General features: G+C 43.6%; 2 protein-coding genes across 3 annotated transcripts in view; one reads left to right on the top strand and one right to left on the bottom strand.

The window, feature by feature from the left end:
- The window catches only part of MINDY2 (MINDY lysine 48 deubiquitinase 2), a 28,367-nt gene extending 24,550 nt beyond the window's left edge, over positions 1-3,817 (bottom strand). For both annotated transcript variants that reach the window (XM_054168866.1, XM_054168867.1), the window contains exon 1: positions 2,931-3,817. In XM_054168866.1, coding sequence (XP_054024841.1) covers positions 2,931-3,602 — 672 coding nt within the window. In that variant the 5' untranslated portion in view covers positions 3,603-3,817. The remainder of the gene's footprint in view (positions 1-2,930) is intronic.
- Positions 3,818-5,585: 1,768 nt separating this feature from the next.
- Positions 5,586-20,883, top strand: part of ADAM10 (ADAM metallopeptidase domain 10) — a 47,451-nt gene continuing 32,153 nt past the window's right edge. The window contains exons 1-2 of the mRNA XM_054168883.1: positions 5,586-5,868; positions 18,296-18,446. Coding sequence (XP_054024858.1) covers positions 5,814-5,868; positions 18,296-18,446 — 206 coding nt within the window. The 5' untranslated portion in view covers positions 5,586-5,813. The remainder of the gene's footprint in view (positions 5,869-18,295; positions 18,447-20,883) is intronic.

Here is a 20,883-nt window from a genome sequence, read left to right as displayed (position 1 = left end):
GAAGGAAAGTTAGTGGCTGATAGAAAAAAAGAGAGCCCAAATCTTAACTGTTTACCTTCACATCTTCTGTTGTGATTTTATTTCCCCTCCTCATCTCCTTCTTCCCCCCACCCTCCATGTCACATAGCTTCTTTCCACCTAACATAGTATTCTTGCTCTGCTTTCACCTATTTTTGTCTCCTAGTCGGCTTCCTTGATCCCGCATTACAATTACCTGACTCAGCCTAGTGTTCATCTTGGTTCTGGAGAAGTGAGAAGAACAGGAATATGTCCACCCTTAGCCTTGATATGTACTGTCACTGAGGTGCAGATGATCTGACAATAAGCTTGCCAGTCCAAACAATGTCAAGGTGGTTCAGAAAGGCACTCATTAAGAAAATCAATTCTAAGCAAGGGAAATAGACCACCAACATGAAAACCTTTGAGCATATAAATAATAAATTATGGGATGACAGTTTCACCAACTATGCTGCCTGAGTACAACTCATGTAAATTCTGCTGAGGTTTTACATAGGCACAGCAACAAAAAATTCTTCCTGCATTCTGAAGAGGAATTTTGATTTTTCACTTATTTATAAAATTTGGTATCAGAGTAATCTTCACTAATGCAGTATTTGTTCAGAACAGAGTGTCAGTTAAAATTCTGTATGGGAGACAGCAGAAGAAAGCAATCAAATTTAAGGAGGCTAAGGAACAAAACCTCCTGAAACTGAAACACACAAGGCCAGTGCTGTCCCATATATATGCTCCCACTAAATTAAATGTTAAAGAAGAAACTCCTGTAATTAGCTGTTTCTTTTAAAACACTACCACACAGCACAATTCATATAATACCAGGTTGAAAGGGATCTCAAGGATCATCTAGTCCAACCTTTCAGGGTAAGTATATAGCCTAAATGAGATAGCCCAGCACCCTGTCAAGCCAGGCCTTGAAACTGTCTAACATAGGGGAATCCACCACTTTCCTTGGGAGTTTATTCCAATGTCCAGGTTGAGTGGTGAAAAAAAATTTTCTGGCATCCAGTCCAAATCTCCCCAGTAGCAACTTGTACCCATTGCCCCTTGTCTTTACCATGTGACTGTTGGTAAAAAGGGAGTCTCCCTCATCATGACAGCTGCCCTTTAGGTACTTGTCCATGGTTATGAGGTCTCCCCTAAGCCTTCTCGAAGCTCAACAGCTCTCTCAGTAGTTCTCTCAGTGTTGCTTCATGACAAGTCTTCCAGTCCCCTGATCATTCTTGTGGCCTTCTCTGGACCCTTTCCAGCCTGTCCATATCCTTCTTCATAGCAGGGACCAAAACTGTGCACAGTACTCAAGGTGCAGCCTGACCAGTGCTGAGCTGAGTGACAGAATGACACTTTTATCCCTGTTTGTGATACCCTTATTAACACAACTCAGCACCCTGCTGAGTTTCTTTGCCACTGCAGCACACTGTTTGCCCATGTTGAGCCTTTCATCCACCAAGACCCCCAGTGCTGCTCTCAAGCCGATCTGAGCTGCATTCCTGGGTTATGTGTTCCCAGATGCAAGACCCTACACTTGGCCTCATTTTCATACAGTTCCTTCTTGCCCACTTGGCCAGTCTGTCAAGATCTTCCTGGAGGGTGGCTACCCTTTCTGGGATATCAACTTCCCTGCTTATTTTTGCGATATGGAATGGTAAGTTCAAGGCCCTCCATTCACCCCTAGGTGTTAAGTGAGTATTAGAAAGTGAGTGTTAAATACTGAAGTCTTAACAGAATCTCCACACACTCTGAGGATAGGGGAACCTACTAAATACCTGAGCCACACACAACTTCCCTGTATTGCTTTCACCGATGGCTAAGTATCTACATCACTGTACCCATAGCTTTGCTCTTAATATATGAGCTATTTCACTTAGGAAAACGAGCAAAAATTATAACTCAAAATCATTAATCTTCTGAAAAGTTACTTTCCTCTGAACAAAGTTATTCCTGTAGAAGAAATAAAATATTCTTGTAATATCGCTTCCATTTAACCTCTTCCTCTATCAAGTATTTCAACAATGAACAACCTTACACTCCTCCAATACCAAATTTCTTCCCCCTGATACCGAAATATTAAATGTTTTTGTAAAGCTTTAGTATTCAACAACTCTATCAGCTCACCAATCTTTTCTGGTCGAATTACCAGAAATTCCTGAAAAGTACCACTGCCGTCTTGATTTGCAATGCACCTTATAACTTCCCTTCTTCTCCAGTAGCTACTTGTTATATATAAATCATTACATTATGCCTTACACTTTAATGGCTTAAAAGTTACAAAGAATTGTTTTAAAACAGGAAGTCCATAAATCATGATGGCACAAAAACTTCCGGGTCTCAAAGCAATACATGAGATCACCTTAGTTACTTGCTAATTTAAATACATTCTTTGCTGTGCAACTGTACAATATAATCCCATTACTCCGTTAATTTGAATAAATCTGTATTTTGCACAATTCTGCATACACTTCAATAACTAACCTATTTCTCCAAAGCACCAGCTATGTTTTCAGTGCTATAAATAATAATGTTTACTCACAAGAAACCCTCATATCTGCAAACCATATACTGCTCAGTTTAATAATGCATCACGTAGACTTTTATTTCTATTTTAAGGCAGCAACAAAGTAGGTCTACACGACAGTTACATCTAACCAGTATACTAGCAACAGACTGCAAGTTTCCCATGCGAGCAAAAATGAGTCTGCGTCTTAATCAGGACAAACTTCCAGCGGTGCATTAAAGTGATTCAAGCACAGGTGCCCCCTGAACGCTTCCCTCACTACACGAAATACCCCGTTAGCCCCGGCGGTGCCGGCGTTTCCAGGTCACGGCTCTGCCCGGGCGGCACCGCCCGCCCGGGCCCCGACGCGGCGCGTACCCGCCATGGCGGCGGCAGGCGCCCCGGCGCGCCCGCACCGTACCTTCCAAGCCAGAAGCAGTACGTTCATGATAGCCAGCAACGGACAAGGTCCGTTCTCGTTCTGGGTGATGACGGGCGTGTTCTCCTCTTTCCAGCGGACCCACTTGATGTGATAGACCGACTGGCCCGGGAAGCGCTCCTTGGAAGCAGAGAGGAGCTGGGAGCCCGCCGCAGGCCTATCCCCTTCAGGCTCGGGGGCCGGGTCCCCCGAGGAGGCCCCCACGGCTACTGCCTCCTCGACGTCGCTGTTGAGTTCGGAGCTGCTCGGACAGCAGGAGTGCAGGTTGGAGAAGGACTCTAGGGAATCCAGGCTCCGGGACTCCTCCCCTGGTGGGCTGGGAGCCCCGCTGCTTCCAGAGCCGGCCCCGGCGGAACCGCTTTCCGAGGTAGGCGCCGCTCCGGGGCTCTCCGGCGCCACCAGCCCCACGCCATCAGCAGCTGGCAGTCTACCTTCCGTGGCCCCTGAGGGAGACGCCGTCCGAGGGGCTGGGGCAGGAGCGTCCGGCTGAGGGGAAGGGCTGTGCCGTCCGCCGCCCTCCTCAGCCGCGGCCGGCCCGTCCCTGCAGCCGCCCTCGCCTTCCACCGCCTCTTCCAGGAGGAGCGGGCTGGCAGCGCCCCCGTCGCCCCTCTTCAGCGAGCCCGGAGGCGGCGGGGGCTGCGCCAGGCTCTCCATGCCCGGCCCGCCGCCGGCTCCTTCACTCTCTATTGGCACTGCAGCAGCTGATTCTTCGCCAACAGCGCCCGAGACGCCATAGTAGCGGCGACGGCTCCGCCCCACCAGGGACGTGTGGGCGGGATGGGGAAGCAGCCGCGGGTCACAACGCGGCTCGAGGCGGAGTAGGGGTGCCCCGAGGGCGGGGCCTGGCGGGGCGGAGGTGCCCGGCGGAGGGATATCAGTCCAGAGAAGGCAGCAGTGGTACCGACGCCTAGGGAAAAGGGGACACGGGGGAACAGGTGGGGAGAACGCGCCCTCTCGGGCCGCGTAAGAGGGCGTGGGGAGGCGCGAGCCCGAAAGGGGTGGCACAAGGCGCGGCGGGAAAGGACGGAACGGGACAGGACAGGACAGCACAGCACAGCACTGGGCCGGCCTTGCTTCTTGCTGGCTGCCTCAGTGCACCCCTCAGAGACGGTGCAAGGACTGAGAATACCCGCTCCCTCTTCCCGGCAGAACAAGCCGCCCCACTGAGTTCTAAGGCTACACCGAACAGGAGGCAGGGTGGAGGCACCCTTGCTACCCTACCCCGCATGTTTTGCCGGAAGCGGGCAGGGGCGGGGCCGCGGCTGCGCGGGCAGGGCGGCGGGTAGCGCACCGCCCCCGTAGCCGGCGTTGGTCTCTCGCCCGCAAGCGCTAGGCTGGAGCGCAGTGGGAGGGGTCACACGCTGCATTACGGGTAGCTTATCTGTTTACGAGCAAGTTCAGCTTTCCTAAAGGTTTTCAGTACTTTTAATTGTAGTGTATTAAATATCTGTGATATTGAAATGTGATTATGGGGAGTGTAATAGATCATTGAAGAGCTAATGCAGCTGTACTATGTGACTAATGAACTTATTCCCTGTAGAAACCTTCAGGATGTAATTGCATATTTTAAATACAGTTTTGGGAAGATAAGAATTTATCTTCTCTTTTTTGCTTCCAACACTTCTTTTATTTGGGTGCTTTATAGACAGTTGCACCAGCCTTAAGTATGTTAGTGTGATTTCTCTGTATTGGCATAAGTTTTTCTCAGCTGCAATGTTATCGGGGGAGGGGAGGGGTTTGGGGCTTTTTTCCGTATTCTGAAAATAGGAAGGAAAAATCACAGGAAGGGGTGATCATAAATTGAGAAACTTGTCACAAGCTCTAATATTAAGATACAGAAAACTTTGCATTAGCATAAGCTAATGTAAGAATTAGCATGTTGACAAAGATGTGGAACGTTCTGGCTGAACAGTTTGTTAATCTTCATTAGAGGATTTTCCTTTATGCTTGAATTGTGAGGGTTGTCCAAGACAGTCACAAAAATGGAGAAATTTCTGTTCAGTTGAGGTGCCTGTAATACTTCATAACACATGGAGCATCAAGACAAATGGGTGACCTAAAATAGAACCCAAAAATGGAGTAAACTAATTTCTGCAAGGAAAAATGTGTAAGGGGTAAAGGAAACCAGCTGATGTATTTACACTTTCGTGAGGTGTCGTTGTGGTGAACGGCCCGAAGGCTATTCTTATGGAGGTTCGAAGGAGTCAGAAAAAATCCTAATCGACAAGTCTAAATGAAGCTTGTGTACCAGCTCGTTCACCTCTAAGGACGCGAATCCTTCTCACTCGGAATCGGCGCCTCAGCCCCGGAGGGGCCCAGGAGGCCGCAGCAGTTCCGCGCCTGACGCCCCGCCCCTAGGCAGCCTTAGAACAGTAGCAGGCGCTGACGCTGCCCTGCCTCAGCTGGGAAGCCGACAGCCCCGTTAAAAACCGCTCCCGGAGGCGGCCTGGGGCGGTCCTCTCACCGTGCTTCGGGCGGGACAATGCAGCCGGGGCCTGCCCTGATTTGACGCCGAGAGAACTCCATCCGCCCCCGAGCGGCAGCTTGCAGCTAGACCTCGCGCGTTGCGCGGGAGGCGGGGCGGCTCGCACGTTCGGGGTGTGCCTTGCGGCCCCGCCCCGCCGGTGGCGTCGCACGGGCGGGGGCAGGCGGCCGGAGGAAGTCGTGGCGCTGGGGCCGGACCGGAGCAGAGCGCGGCGGGGCCGGCGGTCCTGGAGAGAGCCGCTGCTCCGTGGGCGGAAACGGCCCTCCAGAGCGGCGGGGGACAAAGCGGAGTGGGGCGCGGAGCTCGCCCCTCCCCATACCGGTGCCGACCGGGGCGGATGTGCTGTGGGTAGGCGGTGACGGGGCCTGGGCCCGGTGAAGATGGATCTGGCGGGGACGATAATCCTGCTGTTCTCCTGTGCAGTGGGCGCCGGAGGTGAGGAGCTGCCGGGCCCGCCCAGCCCCGCGGGGCCGTGGCCTGCGGCCCTGTTTCGGGGCTGCCGGCTTCCCTTCCTCCCTTCCCCCTCTTCGCCGCGGCGCGGCTGGGGGCGGCGGGCCCCACTCGCCGGGGCGCCGCTCCTTAGCGCTCCGGCGGCAGGCCGCGGCTTGAGCCGCCGGCCGTGGTTCTCCGTCGCTGGCTCCCGAGCACGGTCCTCATTATTCCTTCTGGGCCTTCTTCTGCCGCTGCCTGGGGCCGGACCGGCTCCACCACCCCTTTCCCGGGACTTTTCCCTCACCGAGGACCGACTCAGTTGTTCTTTCTTTCTCTGCCCCTTTTCCCCTACGGCGCTTAGCTATACCTTCTCCGGCTCGGCTCCCTCCTCTCAATCCCTCACGGTCCCAGCAGCCGCTTTTCTGTCACCTTCCTCCGCCCCGTTCCTCGCGCACGGACGGAGCCAGGCGGCGGCGGCTCTGGGGAGCTGCTGTCTGGGGAGAGGCGGCGGATGGGCCGGGGACCTGCGCTTCAAATGCGCGGGAGCGGTGCGGTTGCCCGCTTGGGTATCTCACCGCCCGCGGAGCGGGGCGCACCCCTAAACCTCGCCTTGCTTGTCGCCGAAACCAGGAAGCAGGGGTAGATGTAAAGTTCAGGTTAAGGAAATAACGACAAGCCCGGGTTTTCCCGGAGGTATGACCGTAGCCTTGGGGAGGGTCTCCATTCTCTTTCAGGCAAAGGAAAAACAGGGTTAGGTTTACGGGGAACCTATAACTTTGTGACGGTAACCGTTATGAGTTATTTTTCACCATTAGGAAACTTGCGGGGTAGTTTCTTGACTGTGTCTGGTAAATTGGTCAAGTCATGGTAGGAAAATAGTTTCGAGTTTTTACATGAATAAACACTGGACAAGGTGGATTTCTGGAGCAGCTGATAAGGACTTAATTTCTCTGTTTCGTTTGGCACCATTCCTGTTTATCTGTGCTCAACATCTTTTTACATCAGTATGTAGGTTTATTAACAAAGAATCTAGTGCTAAATCTTTGTCTTTTACACGTACTCAAAAAGTAACATCAAAGTATGTGAAAACTTCAGTAGATTATACTCGAGGCTAAGCTGTGAGATGGAAGGCAAGCAGATTTGCATGGTCAGAAGACATCCTATTATTTATATGATTAACAAGACTGCTGTTGACTTTTCCTTCAGAAATTCTTATAAACTATCAAGATATTTCAGACTTAATTATTGGCATACTTTTCAAGGCCTCTTTGTTTCCTGAACTAAATGGTGCTGGTACAGAATTAATTCAAAGTGATTCATTAACCAGTTGTGAGGGTTTTTTTCTCTGTTGAATACTAGTCAGGCAAATACATCTTAAAGTCACAGTAAGCACCTAAAGTACAATTCTCTGAATATATAGAAGCAAATTGATGAAGCATGTTTTAGAAATTCATGTTACTTGTTTTGTTTGTGAAAAGAATGGGCATCTTCAGTATTTCTGACACTAGGAAGCACACCTTGCTAGCTGGTAACAGAAGCACGTGTCTATTTTAGTGTTTAGCAGTACAGGTAGATCTTTAAAGAAAGCTTAATAATGCTGGGTAGAAATTCAGAAATGATGGCTGACACATATCACTAACGTTTCCTGTGAAACTTCTCGAGTAAAATTCTCAATGTAGTTATAACAGACTGCATTGGTTCACACTGATTGGCACCACTAGTAGGGATGGGGCTATGCCGTGCCCCCGCCCGCACCCCCTGTGCTAAAGGTGTTGGTGGTACTGTGCTGTTTAATGGCAGGTCTGATATAAGTGGATTATGTCATTGATTGTTCAGTAATGAGTTTTGTATGCTGTGTCATCATTTATCACTCATCTCACACAACTGATGAACACGAGAGCACTTACCCACCTTTTGATGGTTTTAAATGTCCCTGGGACACCAACACCAGACTGCTTCTGTTGTCCTGTCTCTTAAATCATAGTATCAGTCAGGGTTGGAAGGGACCACAAGGATCATCTAGTTCCAACCTCCCTTCCATGGGCAAGGACACCCCACACTAGATCAGGCTGGCCAGAGCCTCATCCAGCCTGGGCTTAAGCGCCTCCAGGGATGGGGCCTCAACCACCTCACTGGACAACCCATTCCAGGGCGTCGCCACTCATGGTGAAGAACTTCCTCCTCACGTCCAGCCTAAATGTGTGCCTGGTCTTGATCATAGTAACTTTTTTTTCCAAGAGTACCATTTAAAGGTCTGCCCTGAGGTTGGATAATTGAGTGGCACAGTATGTTGGAGAGTATGGGCAAGTGCCTAGGCTTGTGCTCACCTCCAGTGTTTTGGAATCTCACCTCTGAGCAAGTGCAAATTCCTGATAACCTGGTAAAACATTTGAAAATAAGATGTTGTCAGCCTAGAAATTCCCAAAAGATACAAATCACTGCAACGTGCTGGGGCCTGGCCTATTCCTATCGAGCTCTTCTCAGTGCTGTTCAGCATACAGAGGAAGTCATCTCTGGGCCTATAAATAGATCAACAGGCATGGCAGTTGCACTGGAGAGCCAACCTGGGCCAATATTGGTCACTTCTGTACAGAAGTAGTACACAAGGAAAATGGCTCATCCTGCAAAGGATGAGGATGGCCAGAAACAAGAGGAAGAGTCAGAGGTAATCACTTGATCTATATCCCTGGATGAACTGCAGGACATAGAGAAGGACTGTGGCCACCATCCAGGGGAGCCCATTATCACCTGGCTGCTCCAATGCTGGGAAAGTGAAGCCAATGGTTGGAATTAGAAGGTAGGGAGACTAAGCAGGTGGGATCCCTGTCTAGGGAAGGGGGCATTGACAAGATTAATGGAAAAATGGTACAATCCCTCAGCCTCTGGAGATGGCTTCTAGCAAGTGGAAGGGGTATGTACCCCTTCAAGGATATGACAAGTCATCTGGGAAGATAGATCACCGTGAAGAAAGGCATCTGGTACTTGAGGGAACTAGCTGTGCTGGAACTGCTCTATACTGACATGAATGTCAATCTTTAGCCTGCAGACCCACATGTGAATGAAATGGTTACCCTGCTGTGGCAATATGAGGGAAGTGTCTCTTGTAATGTACAGGCCTGTGTTTCAGTTGTGGAGGAACTGTCCTGAAGGTTGACCAAATCCAAGAGAATATGTCCTACTCCCCTCATGTGCAGTCTCATAGTTCAGCTATTAGAAACAGGTGTCTTTCTGTCCAAGACAGAGGACCTGGGAAGCACACACCACAATGTTTCCTCTGGTTTTACGTGTGTGACCTGGGGGACAACATGAAAAGTGGGATGGAAAAACCACTTCAGCCCTAGTTGCATGTCTGTGAATCGTTAAAGATCAGCAAGTGCCAATTGCCTCTGCAACAGCGCTCCAGTGGCAGTATCTCACTGGTCAGGATTCCCTGTTCCCTATTTATAAAGTAATTCAACAACTGGAGAGATGAGAGGTGATCAGTAAAACCCTTCAACAGCCCCATATGGCCAGTGCATAAATCCAGTGATACATGGAGACTGGCAGTGGACTACCATGGCCTGAATGGGGCTACACCAGCAATGAGCACTGCTGTGCCACGTGTTTTAGAGCTCCAGCCAAGTGGTATGACACAATTGACCTCACTAATATGTTCTTTTCCATTCCTATAGCACCAGAATGCAGGGCACAATTTGCTTTTACCTTGAGAGGTGTCCAGTACACCTGGAATCAACTGTCCCAGGGTGGAACACAGCCACACTGTTTGCCATGTACACATCCAGCCTGTACTGGAACAGGGTGGATCTCTGGAACACTTCAGTACGTTGATGACATCATTGTGTGGTGTGACACAGCAGAAGAAGTTTGAGAGACTGCAGATTCTTCTGAAAGCCAGATTCACTATAAAGTGGAGTATGGTCAAGGTACCTGCATGAGAGAGACAGTTTTCTAGGGATGATATGGCAAGACAGGTGTTGCCAGATTCCAATAGATGTCATTAACAGAATTGCAGCTATGTTTCCACCTACCAATAAGAAGGAAACTCGGGCCACCTTGGGTGTTGTGAGTTTCTGGAGTATGCGTATCCCAGTCTATATTTTGATTGTGAGCCCTCTCTACCAAGTGACTTGGAAGAATTATTTCCAATGGGGCTGTGAGCAGTTACAGGCCTTTGGACAAATCAGACAGGAGATTGTGCATGCAGTAGCCCTTTGGCCAGTCTGGATGGGACAGGGTGTTGCAAATGTGCTCTACACCACAAATGGTAGAGCACAGCTGGACTGGGTCTTTAAGGCCTCCTTTCCCCATCATGCCATGTGAAGCAAGTGGGTCACACTGATAACACAACGGGCTCAACTAGGGAGCCCTAACTGCCCAGGAGTCTTAGAAATCATCGCAAACTGGCCAGAAGGCAGAGATTTTGGGATGTTGCCAGAGCTAAACCTGCCAGAAAACAAAAAGTGATCTGCTCTGTTCACTGATGCTTCCTGCTGCATTGTGGGAAAGCACTGAAGGTGGGAGGCTTGCTGTTCCTCCTTGTGTGCGAACCCAAGTCCTACATGACAGGTTGCAGAAGCTGCTGAGGGAGAAGGTGAATTGAGGTGAAAACCATCCAGCTGGCTTCAGATACTGCTGAGCAAGAGAAAGGACCAATGCTTGTGCTATCTCTATACAGACTTATGGATGGTGGCAAATGCTTTGTGAGGGTGGCTACAGCAACAGAAGGAAATCAATTGGCAGTGGAGAAGTAAACCCATCTGGGCAGCTGAATTGTGGCAAGATACTGGTTCTCAGGCAGAGAGCTTGATAGTCAAAAGTACGTCATGAGGATGCCCCTCTACCTGAGAGCTGGGCCTCTAAAGACCAACCAGCAGGTAGATGGTGCCAGTGAAACTGACTCAGATGGATCTGGACTGGCAACATCAGGGTAGATTATTTCTAGCTCAGCATAGTAATAAATTTTTAAATTGCATTAATCTGCACTTTTAAAAAACTACGCACTTCTCTATATTGAGTTTGAGATACTTTCACAGGATGCCTGAGTTTGAACTTTTCTTTCACAGTTATGCAAGACTTTGTGCCTATGTGCACTCTTGACTGTACATCCTTTCAACTCTGTAGACTCAGTTGTTACTCTAGACTGTACATCCTTTCAACTCTGTAGACTCAGTTGTTACAGTCTTTAAGTAATTTAGTTATAGAAGTATATTGTAGATTAGCAGAACTAATAGTAACAGTTCACAAGTATAAATCACAGCCAATATTTTTAAATGTTCAGATGGTTGATTTGAGGACAAAGATTAGTAAAATCTTTGTCTCGCTTGGAAAATGTCTTATTGTTCTTAAAATTATGTAAAAGAATGCAATCAAAATCAATTAATTAGTGTTTTTGCACTAATGGTATACCACTGTGTCTGTATTACACTGCTTTATAGCTGTCTGTCTGGTCTGTGGTTAAAATGGACAGGTTATCAGCAGTTTGGTCTGTTGATCATGTTTAGTATTGGATCACTTTTGGGGCTCTCTCAGAAGTTTTTCTTTACTACTACTGAATAAGTATGAACTTCATAAAACAAGTGGTCCAGTAGATCAGTTTCAAAAATGAGAAGAAGCAACTGTGGCAATTTTTTATTAGTAATTGAGGAAAGGTAAAGTTTCTCTCAAACAGATACTGTATACTAGAGTGTAAGATATGTGCCCTGCATTTTAATTTTATTTACAAGCAAACAAACAAAACCCCAACAAAACAAACCACATAATCATTCTTTGTTGCGTGTGATTAAGACGCAGGCGTATTAAAACAGAACTTAATTATCTATACATAATAATGCTTTTTGAGGAATGGAAAGAACTGCAAGATGCTCTCCTTCTACTGAGAACTATTAAAAAAAAAAAAAAAGAGAGAGAAATGAAAGGGGAACAGAAAATACAGAGAAGAGAACTATTGAGAACTCCCAAAAGCTTGGATTTAGCAAAAGGGGTCATGCTTTGGCTAGAGAGATCAGATGCTAAACGTTGTTGCAAATCTATGATAAATTTTGTTTTCTCTGGTACCACACACTCTTCTGTGTTGCTAGGACTTCCAAGTTGTATCTTTATGTCTTGTGTTGCTGGATATTGAACTACCTACTCCCCTGAACAAGGAGAAATTTTGATTATCTTCTGGACACATAGGGGAGTTGTGGGAAGGCATTTATGACCTATCAGTATCTGAGTGATTTGGTTTGCATCCTTGCTATAAATTGAGAAGAATATTAGCCTTCATTAGCATGACACTCAGTCTCCAGCATTTATCTGGAGTTTAAAAAACAAACCATTAATTTTGTATGACTGGATGAGACAGTGTCTGGTAAAGACAGCTGTCAGATGGTTGTTTCAGAAATGCCTATGGTAATGAAAAATAAATAAAATTGTGTGTTTAGATGGCAACTTAAAAATGCCATGGCATAACTGTAATGAGTTACTGCTGTCTAATAGTTCTGCCCTGACCATACATTTTCATCTCTTCTCTTTTACCACTTCTATTGTCTGATGGCATGAGAGGCCAATTCAACCTGATAATTTAAACAAAAGAAATTAATTGGGTTTTGCTAGACATGTAACTTCCATTGGTTTATTGCACAGACTCAAGCCCAGTGGGGAGGAAGAGGTGGGACTTGCATGGGATAAGAAGAAAGAGGGTGGGATTGAAAAAACGCAGACATCTGTTTATTGCTTATACTGGTGGTATGAGCATTCCTTAATGTCCCATGTAAAGGGAATGCTAAGAGAAAAAAACTTTATGTTGAAAACAGGTTGAAGTACAACTTTCTTTGATTGTCTTAATTAAAACTTGGGTTATATTTAAACTGTTTGCCTTTCTCATGTATGTGTGATTTATCCTCTTATGGGAAGTTAAATTGTCATCTTTTAACGTGATTTATATAAATGTAATGGGTGTTTATGTTTACACTGGCAATCTTTCAGTACTGTTTATTACCACTCGTTATGTGCGTGAAGCTAGCTCCTATCAGAATTTCCTCTGTAGTCTTCCCAGATACTGAGGGTAGTCTGACCAGCCTGTAGATTTCCAGGCCCTCCTCCTTGAAGATGGAGATGATGTTTGTCATCCAGTTTTCAGGAACCCCGCTCCATCACCATAATGTTTTTAAAAAGTGATAGAAAGCCTTGAAATGGCATCAGCTGGCTCCCTCAGTATTCATGAATGCATCCCATCTGATCCTGTGGACTTGTGTACATCCAAATGGCTTAGGTGTTCCCTAGTTCAGGTCCTTTCCTCTAGGGGTACTGCTTCATTCCCACAGATGGGGAAAGTTTTTTCTAGGGAGCGGGAAAAGGTCTTCATGGGTCCTCTGTAGGACAACTGTGATAAACTGAAAACCAGATCATTTAGCACAGGCCACCAAACAATTGTTATAGATAGCTGCTCAAGTTGTGCCAGGAGGCTTATAGATAAAATCCTTTAGGTGGTACGTTTTACCTTTTGCATAAGCTAGTTTAAAGGTGAGAATGTGTGCTTTGGGCTCCCTGCATGTCCAGTGGGATTTGTGTCTGCTCAGAACCACAAATTTAGAGACTTTATTTACAACTCTCTAGGGATGCTGAAGAGCTGTAGACCTTAGTACACAAAAATATTCTACAGGCACTGTCACCTTGGGACATTTGCCCAAATGTTCCACCTAATTCAGTTTAAATTCCTTCCTTTGTATTTACTTTTAAGCCCATGAGAATAAAGCTTCATTCCCTGAGGGTTTTTTCATCATAGGAAATGCCACATCTAGTTTCACAAGCCTTTGGGAAACTACCCTGTCAAATTCAAAATCCATCCTGTTGTCACTTGGATAACTCTATTCTAAAGGGCTCCTGTCCTCTAGCTTGGCATTTAGATAAAGCATAATGTTGGCTTATTCCACTAGGTTGCCTGCAAAAGCATCATGCCTTCTTTGATGTTTGGCTGATGGCAACATGATACAAGCAGTTTGTAGACTGGCTGCCTTAATCTGTATCTAGATGCTCATAGCTCAGTTTTCCTTACTGTGAACTTCATGATCATAAACTGATTGGAAAAGACCTTTGTCTTGCAGTCTCTATGAAAAAAAAAATAAATTCAAGTCTTACAATAACTTAATAACAGTAGTTTCTCACAGAGGTTGAGATCTTTGTGTGTGATATTGTAGCAATTTCTTGGGCTGCCCTACTCAGGTTCTGTGACATACCTCTTCCTTTTTGATGCAGAATGAAAGCTGCATCTTGCAATTACTCCTGCCTCATGCACCTCAGTGAAATCTTCTTTACAATTTAACAAACCTTTGCCAGAGCATCCTGTAAATCCTTGTTACCAATGCCGAGTTACTTAAGCTACCTTTGTAAAGAAGACAAATCGCTTTTGATATTTATTGCAGATTTGGCCGCCATGGCAATGGTACTGTTACATGTCCTTATGGAACTGAAAGTAAATGTTCATTTTGAAGACTTGGTTTCAACCCTAACTGAAGTCTTATTTGTAGAAAAGCTATGAAGTAGCACATGCTCAAGGTGGTACACAGCTGCTTTGGTTTCGCAGAAGGAGAGTAGCAAGAGTGTTTGTGTTAAGTGTTCAGTATGAGAGCACTTAAAACATAAGGACTTTTAAGATTTGGAGAAAGGGAAAATAGAATTGTTTCTCTGTGGTCACAGAAAGTTGTTTTACTTGAAGCCCTCTCCTTTTGCTTAGCAGAGAGAACAGTTACAGTGCTTTTTTTAATGTCGGTAGTCTTTGCTGTCTTGTCATAGTACTCAGCACTTTGAAACTATTTGTTGTGAGTCAGCTGAGTGCTGTCTCTTAGTTTTCCATATGGGCATGATCAGATGGGTCTTCAGTTAGCTTTAGAACTATTCTAGTAGGTGCCTGAAGCTATTCAAACTGTTCCTTGCAATACTGAGAAAAAATGTCTTAAAATAATTTAAGGAATGCATTATTAGAAGCCTCCTATCACAGAAAAGATGAAAATAATTTAACTTGTTAAACAGTCATGAAGTTACAGAGTACAGTTACACATTCTACAGCATACTAACTCTTTAGTTTTTATAAAGTTTTTTAAGTGAGTTCTTAATATCCTGTTCTAGATTTGCATACATTTCTAAAATGAAAGCTTTAGGTAAGTTTTAGCTTGTATCAATTAATTTTGAAGCTTACCTTCTTTAATGTTGATGTGTTTGGATCACAGACCTGTAATTAAAAAGCATGTATCTGTAGTCAGTCCAGTGTATGTTGTGCATCAGTTTAATGTAACAGCTGAATTCATGCTAATCTTATTTGGTTTATAGATGTTCTTGGGCCATAGGAGGCATTCCTACTTCATTTTCTGGGATTGTTGGAAGTGATTACAGAAACATTTGACATGGACAATATACTTCTTCCTCAAAGTTCTTCCTTGTGCTGATTGCTGAAACACTGGATTCATTCTCTGTCTTATTTGGATTTGAATTCACTTAGACTTGCTTATATCATAGATTTTTATTAATGTTTAAGATGTGTAGAAGCTGAATGAAAGCAGACTTGTATCTTGAGACAAAGAGCGATAGGAAATTAGAATGGAGTTTTATTATTGGATTATTTGCAATCAACAATGAGAACTGAATACTTGCAGAAACCTGCAGTACAGTGAGGAAACCTCTAAGTGGTTCATCTGCACAGTTTCTAATTACTTGAATTTTACAAAGATAAGGATCATCTTGTGCACATTGCTGCTGAATGCGAGCAATGCGTTTGAAAACATTCATTTACTTAGTCGTCTTTTGTGTTGCTCATTGAACTTATTGGTGATCAGACATTCTGATTCCTTGAAAAGAAACAGAAGCATTGAGAAATCTGCTATTAAAGAAGACCTCATAACAATAAATACAGGGAAAGACAAATTTATACCTTTGCCTACCAGAATTGTATTCGTAGTAGAGTAACTTACTTTTTTCCTTTGGCATCGGGATGTGTTTGTCTCATGGGGCCTTCTTGAACTTTGTCAGGGGACATATCTGAAGAAAAATATTGCTTGAAATCTGAGAATTCACACATTTAGGTTTGTCTGAGATGAAACTGACTATGAAGTATCCTGGTTTTCATGCAGCATTAAGTATTTTTGAGAAAATTTGAGATTTTACTTTGTTTGATCTCTTAAATGCTACACATTGGTATTTCTTCAGGAATAAAATAATACGGTGGCCCAGGTCAGGTTCTTGGAAAAAAAAAAGCATAAATTGAATAATTTGTTGCTTTTCTAAAATAAAAGGTTGAGGAAGGAGGGCTTTGGAGCTGGGTGAGGAGCTTGGAACAGTGGAGCAAACACTTGCATATACACAAATAAGCTAGAATAAGACCTGTAGGGAAGAATTTGTGTGGACATTTTTACTAAAAAATGAGAGTGCTGAAACATTCCTTCTATGAATACATTTGGCAGTATATTGCTGTCACAGCTTAGAAGAAAATTTGACTTTTTGTGTAGTAACACTAAGAAATTGTGTTTACCTTTGATTTGGTACATAGTTTCTGTAATGAATAGTTGATTGTTCTTCAGAAACAGTTGCTTCTATGCAGCTAGAAGAGAAAAGAATTGATTGTATGTTCATTGCATAACGTTTATTGAAGAACATTGCAAGGCTGTTTTCAAACAGGGTCAACGTTTTCATGCTAGCCACTGACAAAAGTTGGATATCAAAACATGCAATTACTCCTTGGAGTTTTGAAACATTATATATTGTTTAATGCATTTTTTTTTTTTTGCTGGCTTTAATGTTTAATACGTCAAGAAATGAGATGTAATTTGGGTCATATATAATCTGTCTTTGAAACCAGAACCACTGAAATTCTCTCACTTTTCACTGTAGATTCTGAAGAGAGATTATTTAATTCCTTATGGTTGGACATTTTAAATGAATTAGGAACTGTTTTTCACTGTGCATGTAAAATGTACTGTGTGCACTGCCTCCATTGCAAAGACACAGTGATTTGTTACAGAAGTTGTTTGGGTTTGTGCTGGTTGGTTTTTTGTTTTGTTTCTCCTGCTTCTCCACGTTATTTTCTCCTGTTGGAACTTCTTCTGGTCTCTGATCACAGTTACTAAATTGCTTCATCATAATATTACCTTACACAAGATCTGTGTTTATATTTGGCAGGCAGATTAAATATTTTTTGTGCATAGCAGAGTATTTGGTGTCATGAGCACAGTGAAACTGGAAGTACAATTCTAGGGAAAGAGAAGGAGGATGTTCAGTTGTTGAGCTTTTCATATTTGCATCAAGAGTACATTTCCAAAACATGTCTCAGGCATTCCTGTCTACACTGATGAAGTTTGCATTGCGGAGTAGTTTCGGAGTAAATGAACCATACTCATGTTCATTGAAATTGAGGTGGAAGATGCTTTCCAAGGTCCATTTATGTAATTATATATATATATTATTTTTTATATTTAATATTTCTGGTGGTTGGTATCTTCAGACACCGCCGTAACTTATTGACAAAGTATGTTTACAGGTTCTGTTATTTGGTTGTGGGTATTACATTGCACATATCAAGACAGTTAAACGAATTAAGCACAAATCTGAGAATTTCTAATACAGCAATTTAAGTTGGGAATAAAGGTGCCATGTTCTGCAGTTTCCCACAAGGGGGATTCTGTAGCAAATTAGCTGGGTACTCACAGCTTGATTCTTTGGTGTCTTCCCAGACACTGTAACTATGATTCAAGTGGCTCTTGGCTTGGAGAGGCCTAAGGGGTCCTCTCTTGTGTGCTCCATCGCTGGCCTTTCCTTGGCTCTTCTGGGAATCAATTCTCTATGGGCTTTTCCCCTTTCTGCCTCCAGCACAGGGCTCTTGGAGTGTTGGTTGCCTTGGTCCAGGTGCAAGGCCCAAGTTTGGTCTGCCTGCTAGGATAAGCTCTATACCTACAATTCTGGCAGCATTTGGCTCTTGTTGCTTTCTCAGTAAGAACAAGACAAATTGCCTACCATCTCAGCTGGTTTAAATACAGTCCAAAGACAATTTAATGTCCATTGGTAACAGAGAAACTTGATAGCTGAACCTATAGAGTGGGGCACATCCAAACATGGCCAGGGGTGCACACAGTGCACAGGAGTGTTACAAGGTTAATTACACATGCTACATGTTTACCTGGACCCTCTGGAAGTGTCCTGGTTTGCACATTCACAGATGCATAGCCCATTGTCTGGGTTAGTGCATGTTTTGGGGCTTGTCCTTTACGGACAAATTAATGCACTCTAACTGCAAGTGTGCATTCATTCTGTGGGACCAGAGTAGATCAATCTGAAGTGTGCAAGAGAGAAACAGCTAAAATGCATATAATGTGTTTTGCACCACAGACCTCCCATACCTGGCATTGTAATTGTAGTCCTAGTGATTTCTTGGACATGCTAAGTGTTACTTTTTTTCTCTTTTCAGGCCAGTATGGAAATCCTCTAAATAAGTATATTAGACATTATGAAGGTTTGTCATACGATGTGGATTTATTACACCAAAAACACCAGCGTGCCAAAAGAGCAGTATCACATGAAGATCAGTTCTTGCGCCTGGATTTTCATGCTCATGGAAGGTTAGTGATACCTCAGAAAGTATCAGTTTTAAATATTTTATACATACATGTTTTAATTATAGTGAAATATAAATGGTGAAATACGCTTACCAAACTAATCCTGGCTGGAATACACTAAAATTCAGTGCTTACAGTTGCTGCGAAGTATTTGCTCTGATGTCCAGTAAAAGTGTGAAATTGTCAACTTGTGATGACTTACTGAAACTTTAGGTGGTAACTAATAATGCACTTTGAAGCTTAAGCAATGGAATTATGTTGGAAACACAATGGTATTTGACTATACTTACCATGCAGCTTTGCCATATTTTTGACAGAAAATGTCACCATAGTTTCCTCCGTGTCCCCCATTCCCATCTCCTGGAGTCCCTTCCAGTGCCAAACTGCCTGAGGAGATTTAGTTGAGAAAAAGGAAAGGAAATTTCAAATTGCATTCAAAACTGAAAAATAAGCCCCAAAGTATTCTGTGTGTACTGGTGTCATCTGTTTTCTGTGCTGTTGTGAAATTTGGGAATTATTTGATATGGGGGAAACAACTGATGTTACAAGATTTTCTTTGCCTTGTATTCAGCTTGTGATTGTAGGATTCAGTACAGAAGTTAGATATTCACCGTGAGCATGTGATGTACAATTTGTAGGTTCCACAGTTTGTAGGAAGATCTCTTTGTACTTTAGAATTGTGAGCTTTTTGCATAACCTCCCCCAGTGCAGCACTGCTGTCTTAATATGCATTAGGAATGTGTAATGCTCTTGCTTTTTCCTCTTATTTCAGTTACCGTAAGTAGAAAAATAGGCAGATTAACAGAGCAAAGGTAAAACCAGATCTCCTGAATGGGTTTGGAATATTATGTTATGAATAAGCTTTCTGTGCCATCTTGTAATTTCTTCGAGGAATGAAGTGTTGCTATTGGAAGCATATGGTGTAAAGACTGGATTTCAGTGCATGCTCCCAAAAGGCTAGCAGTAGGGTTATGTTTGTAACTGTTGTAGAACTGCAATCTAAATCCTGAATTTGAAGTCCTGTCCTTTAAACCACATTTTTGGGTGCAATTTTTAGTCCAGGGTATTTGTATTATTTAAAGAAGAAACATGTTGATGTTGTCCTTGCTATAGCTTCACAGGCACTCTCTATTTGTCTCTATTAAATAGTTTTAATAAACAATACTACAGACTAAAATGTTTCAGAGGCTCCTCATATTATAAGCCTCTTCAGTTTTAAATGGTCCAGCAAGGCTGCAAGACAGTGAGTTTACCTTCAGTCTAATGTTGCCACTCTTAAGATGCAAACTGATGCTTAATTAGATGTTCCAAAGTGACTGCATTCCCAACATCATTTTTGTACTAGCACTAATAGACATAAAACTCCAAGGAGTAGGATCTGGGAACTGATCCAGATGAAAATTGCTTGGAATAAAAAGTAAATTGGTATGACTCGAAGTGTGATGGATGGAGGATGAGACCATTCTTTTGGGGAGCAGTCTACTTGAGCAAGTTCACCTTGTCATTGGTGAAGATATCATAATACTCTTCCCTAAAACAGAGCTCTTAGCTTAGTCTGTGCATTCTATCAGTGCTAATATGGTGGGCTGAAAATCCTTATTGTGTGAAAATATTGAGTATACCCAGAATAAAGAAGTCTAAAAAAGATTTCCTCTCACTTCTCAGACCTTAGTCACAGCAGACAGATTTATAAAGGTTTTTATAACAGCTACTATTACTCATGAATGTAAGTATTAGTGTTTATATGTGGAATTGATTCAAATCCCTATACTCTGAGGCACAAATCCATCATTAACTGAGATGGCGGAATGGCAGCCTACTGTAAGGTTGCACAAGTCCACAATTTGGGATTTTGGTCGTTTCCTGTGACATATTTAAGTTCCTGTGAAAGCCTGTAATTGACAGGCTGTAAATTTAGTCCACAAATTTCTTCAATTGATAGGAGTGTGTTCTTACAAACTATTTTTTTAATTCAATATGGATTAGGAAGGATCAAGTGAATTTACTTCAGTCTGTTTAGAAGTTCTGAAGGTGTGTAGCAATTTGAAAACTATAAATAGGATTGCCTTTTTGTAATTGCATCTTATTTGGTGTGAATAATTATAAATTAACTATGTATCAGATAATTACAAATCATGTGTTGTCACACCATTAAAACCTCTCTATCAGTTACTCTTAATTACTCTGTGCTAAGGTATGAAATAAAGTTTTTTTGCAAAGTACTGGAATGATTTAGATGTAGCTCATAGACTTCTAAAGTGCTGTTTTATTTAAATACAACTGATGAAACTTAAAGGCATTCAGTCAACATAAGGCTTGAGATTCTGAAAATTTAAACCTGATTGTTTTGAATGGCCTTATACCAAATGCTTAGTTAAGACTTTGTCCAGGTGTTGTGGATTATTGGCATACAGATGTCCAATTTGCATCTCTTTTAACT

The sequence above is a fragment of the Dryobates pubescens genome, chromosome 17 (genome assembly GCF_014839835.1).
Source record: "Dryobates pubescens isolate bDryPub1 chromosome 17, bDryPub1.pri, whole genome shotgun sequence".
In the NCBI taxonomy this organism is placed as follows: Eukaryota; Metazoa; Chordata; class Aves; order Piciformes; family Picidae; genus Dryobates; species Dryobates pubescens.
The sequence above is the reverse complement of the archived record's forward strand: the minus strand, read 5'-3'. Positions and strand labels throughout refer to the sequence as shown.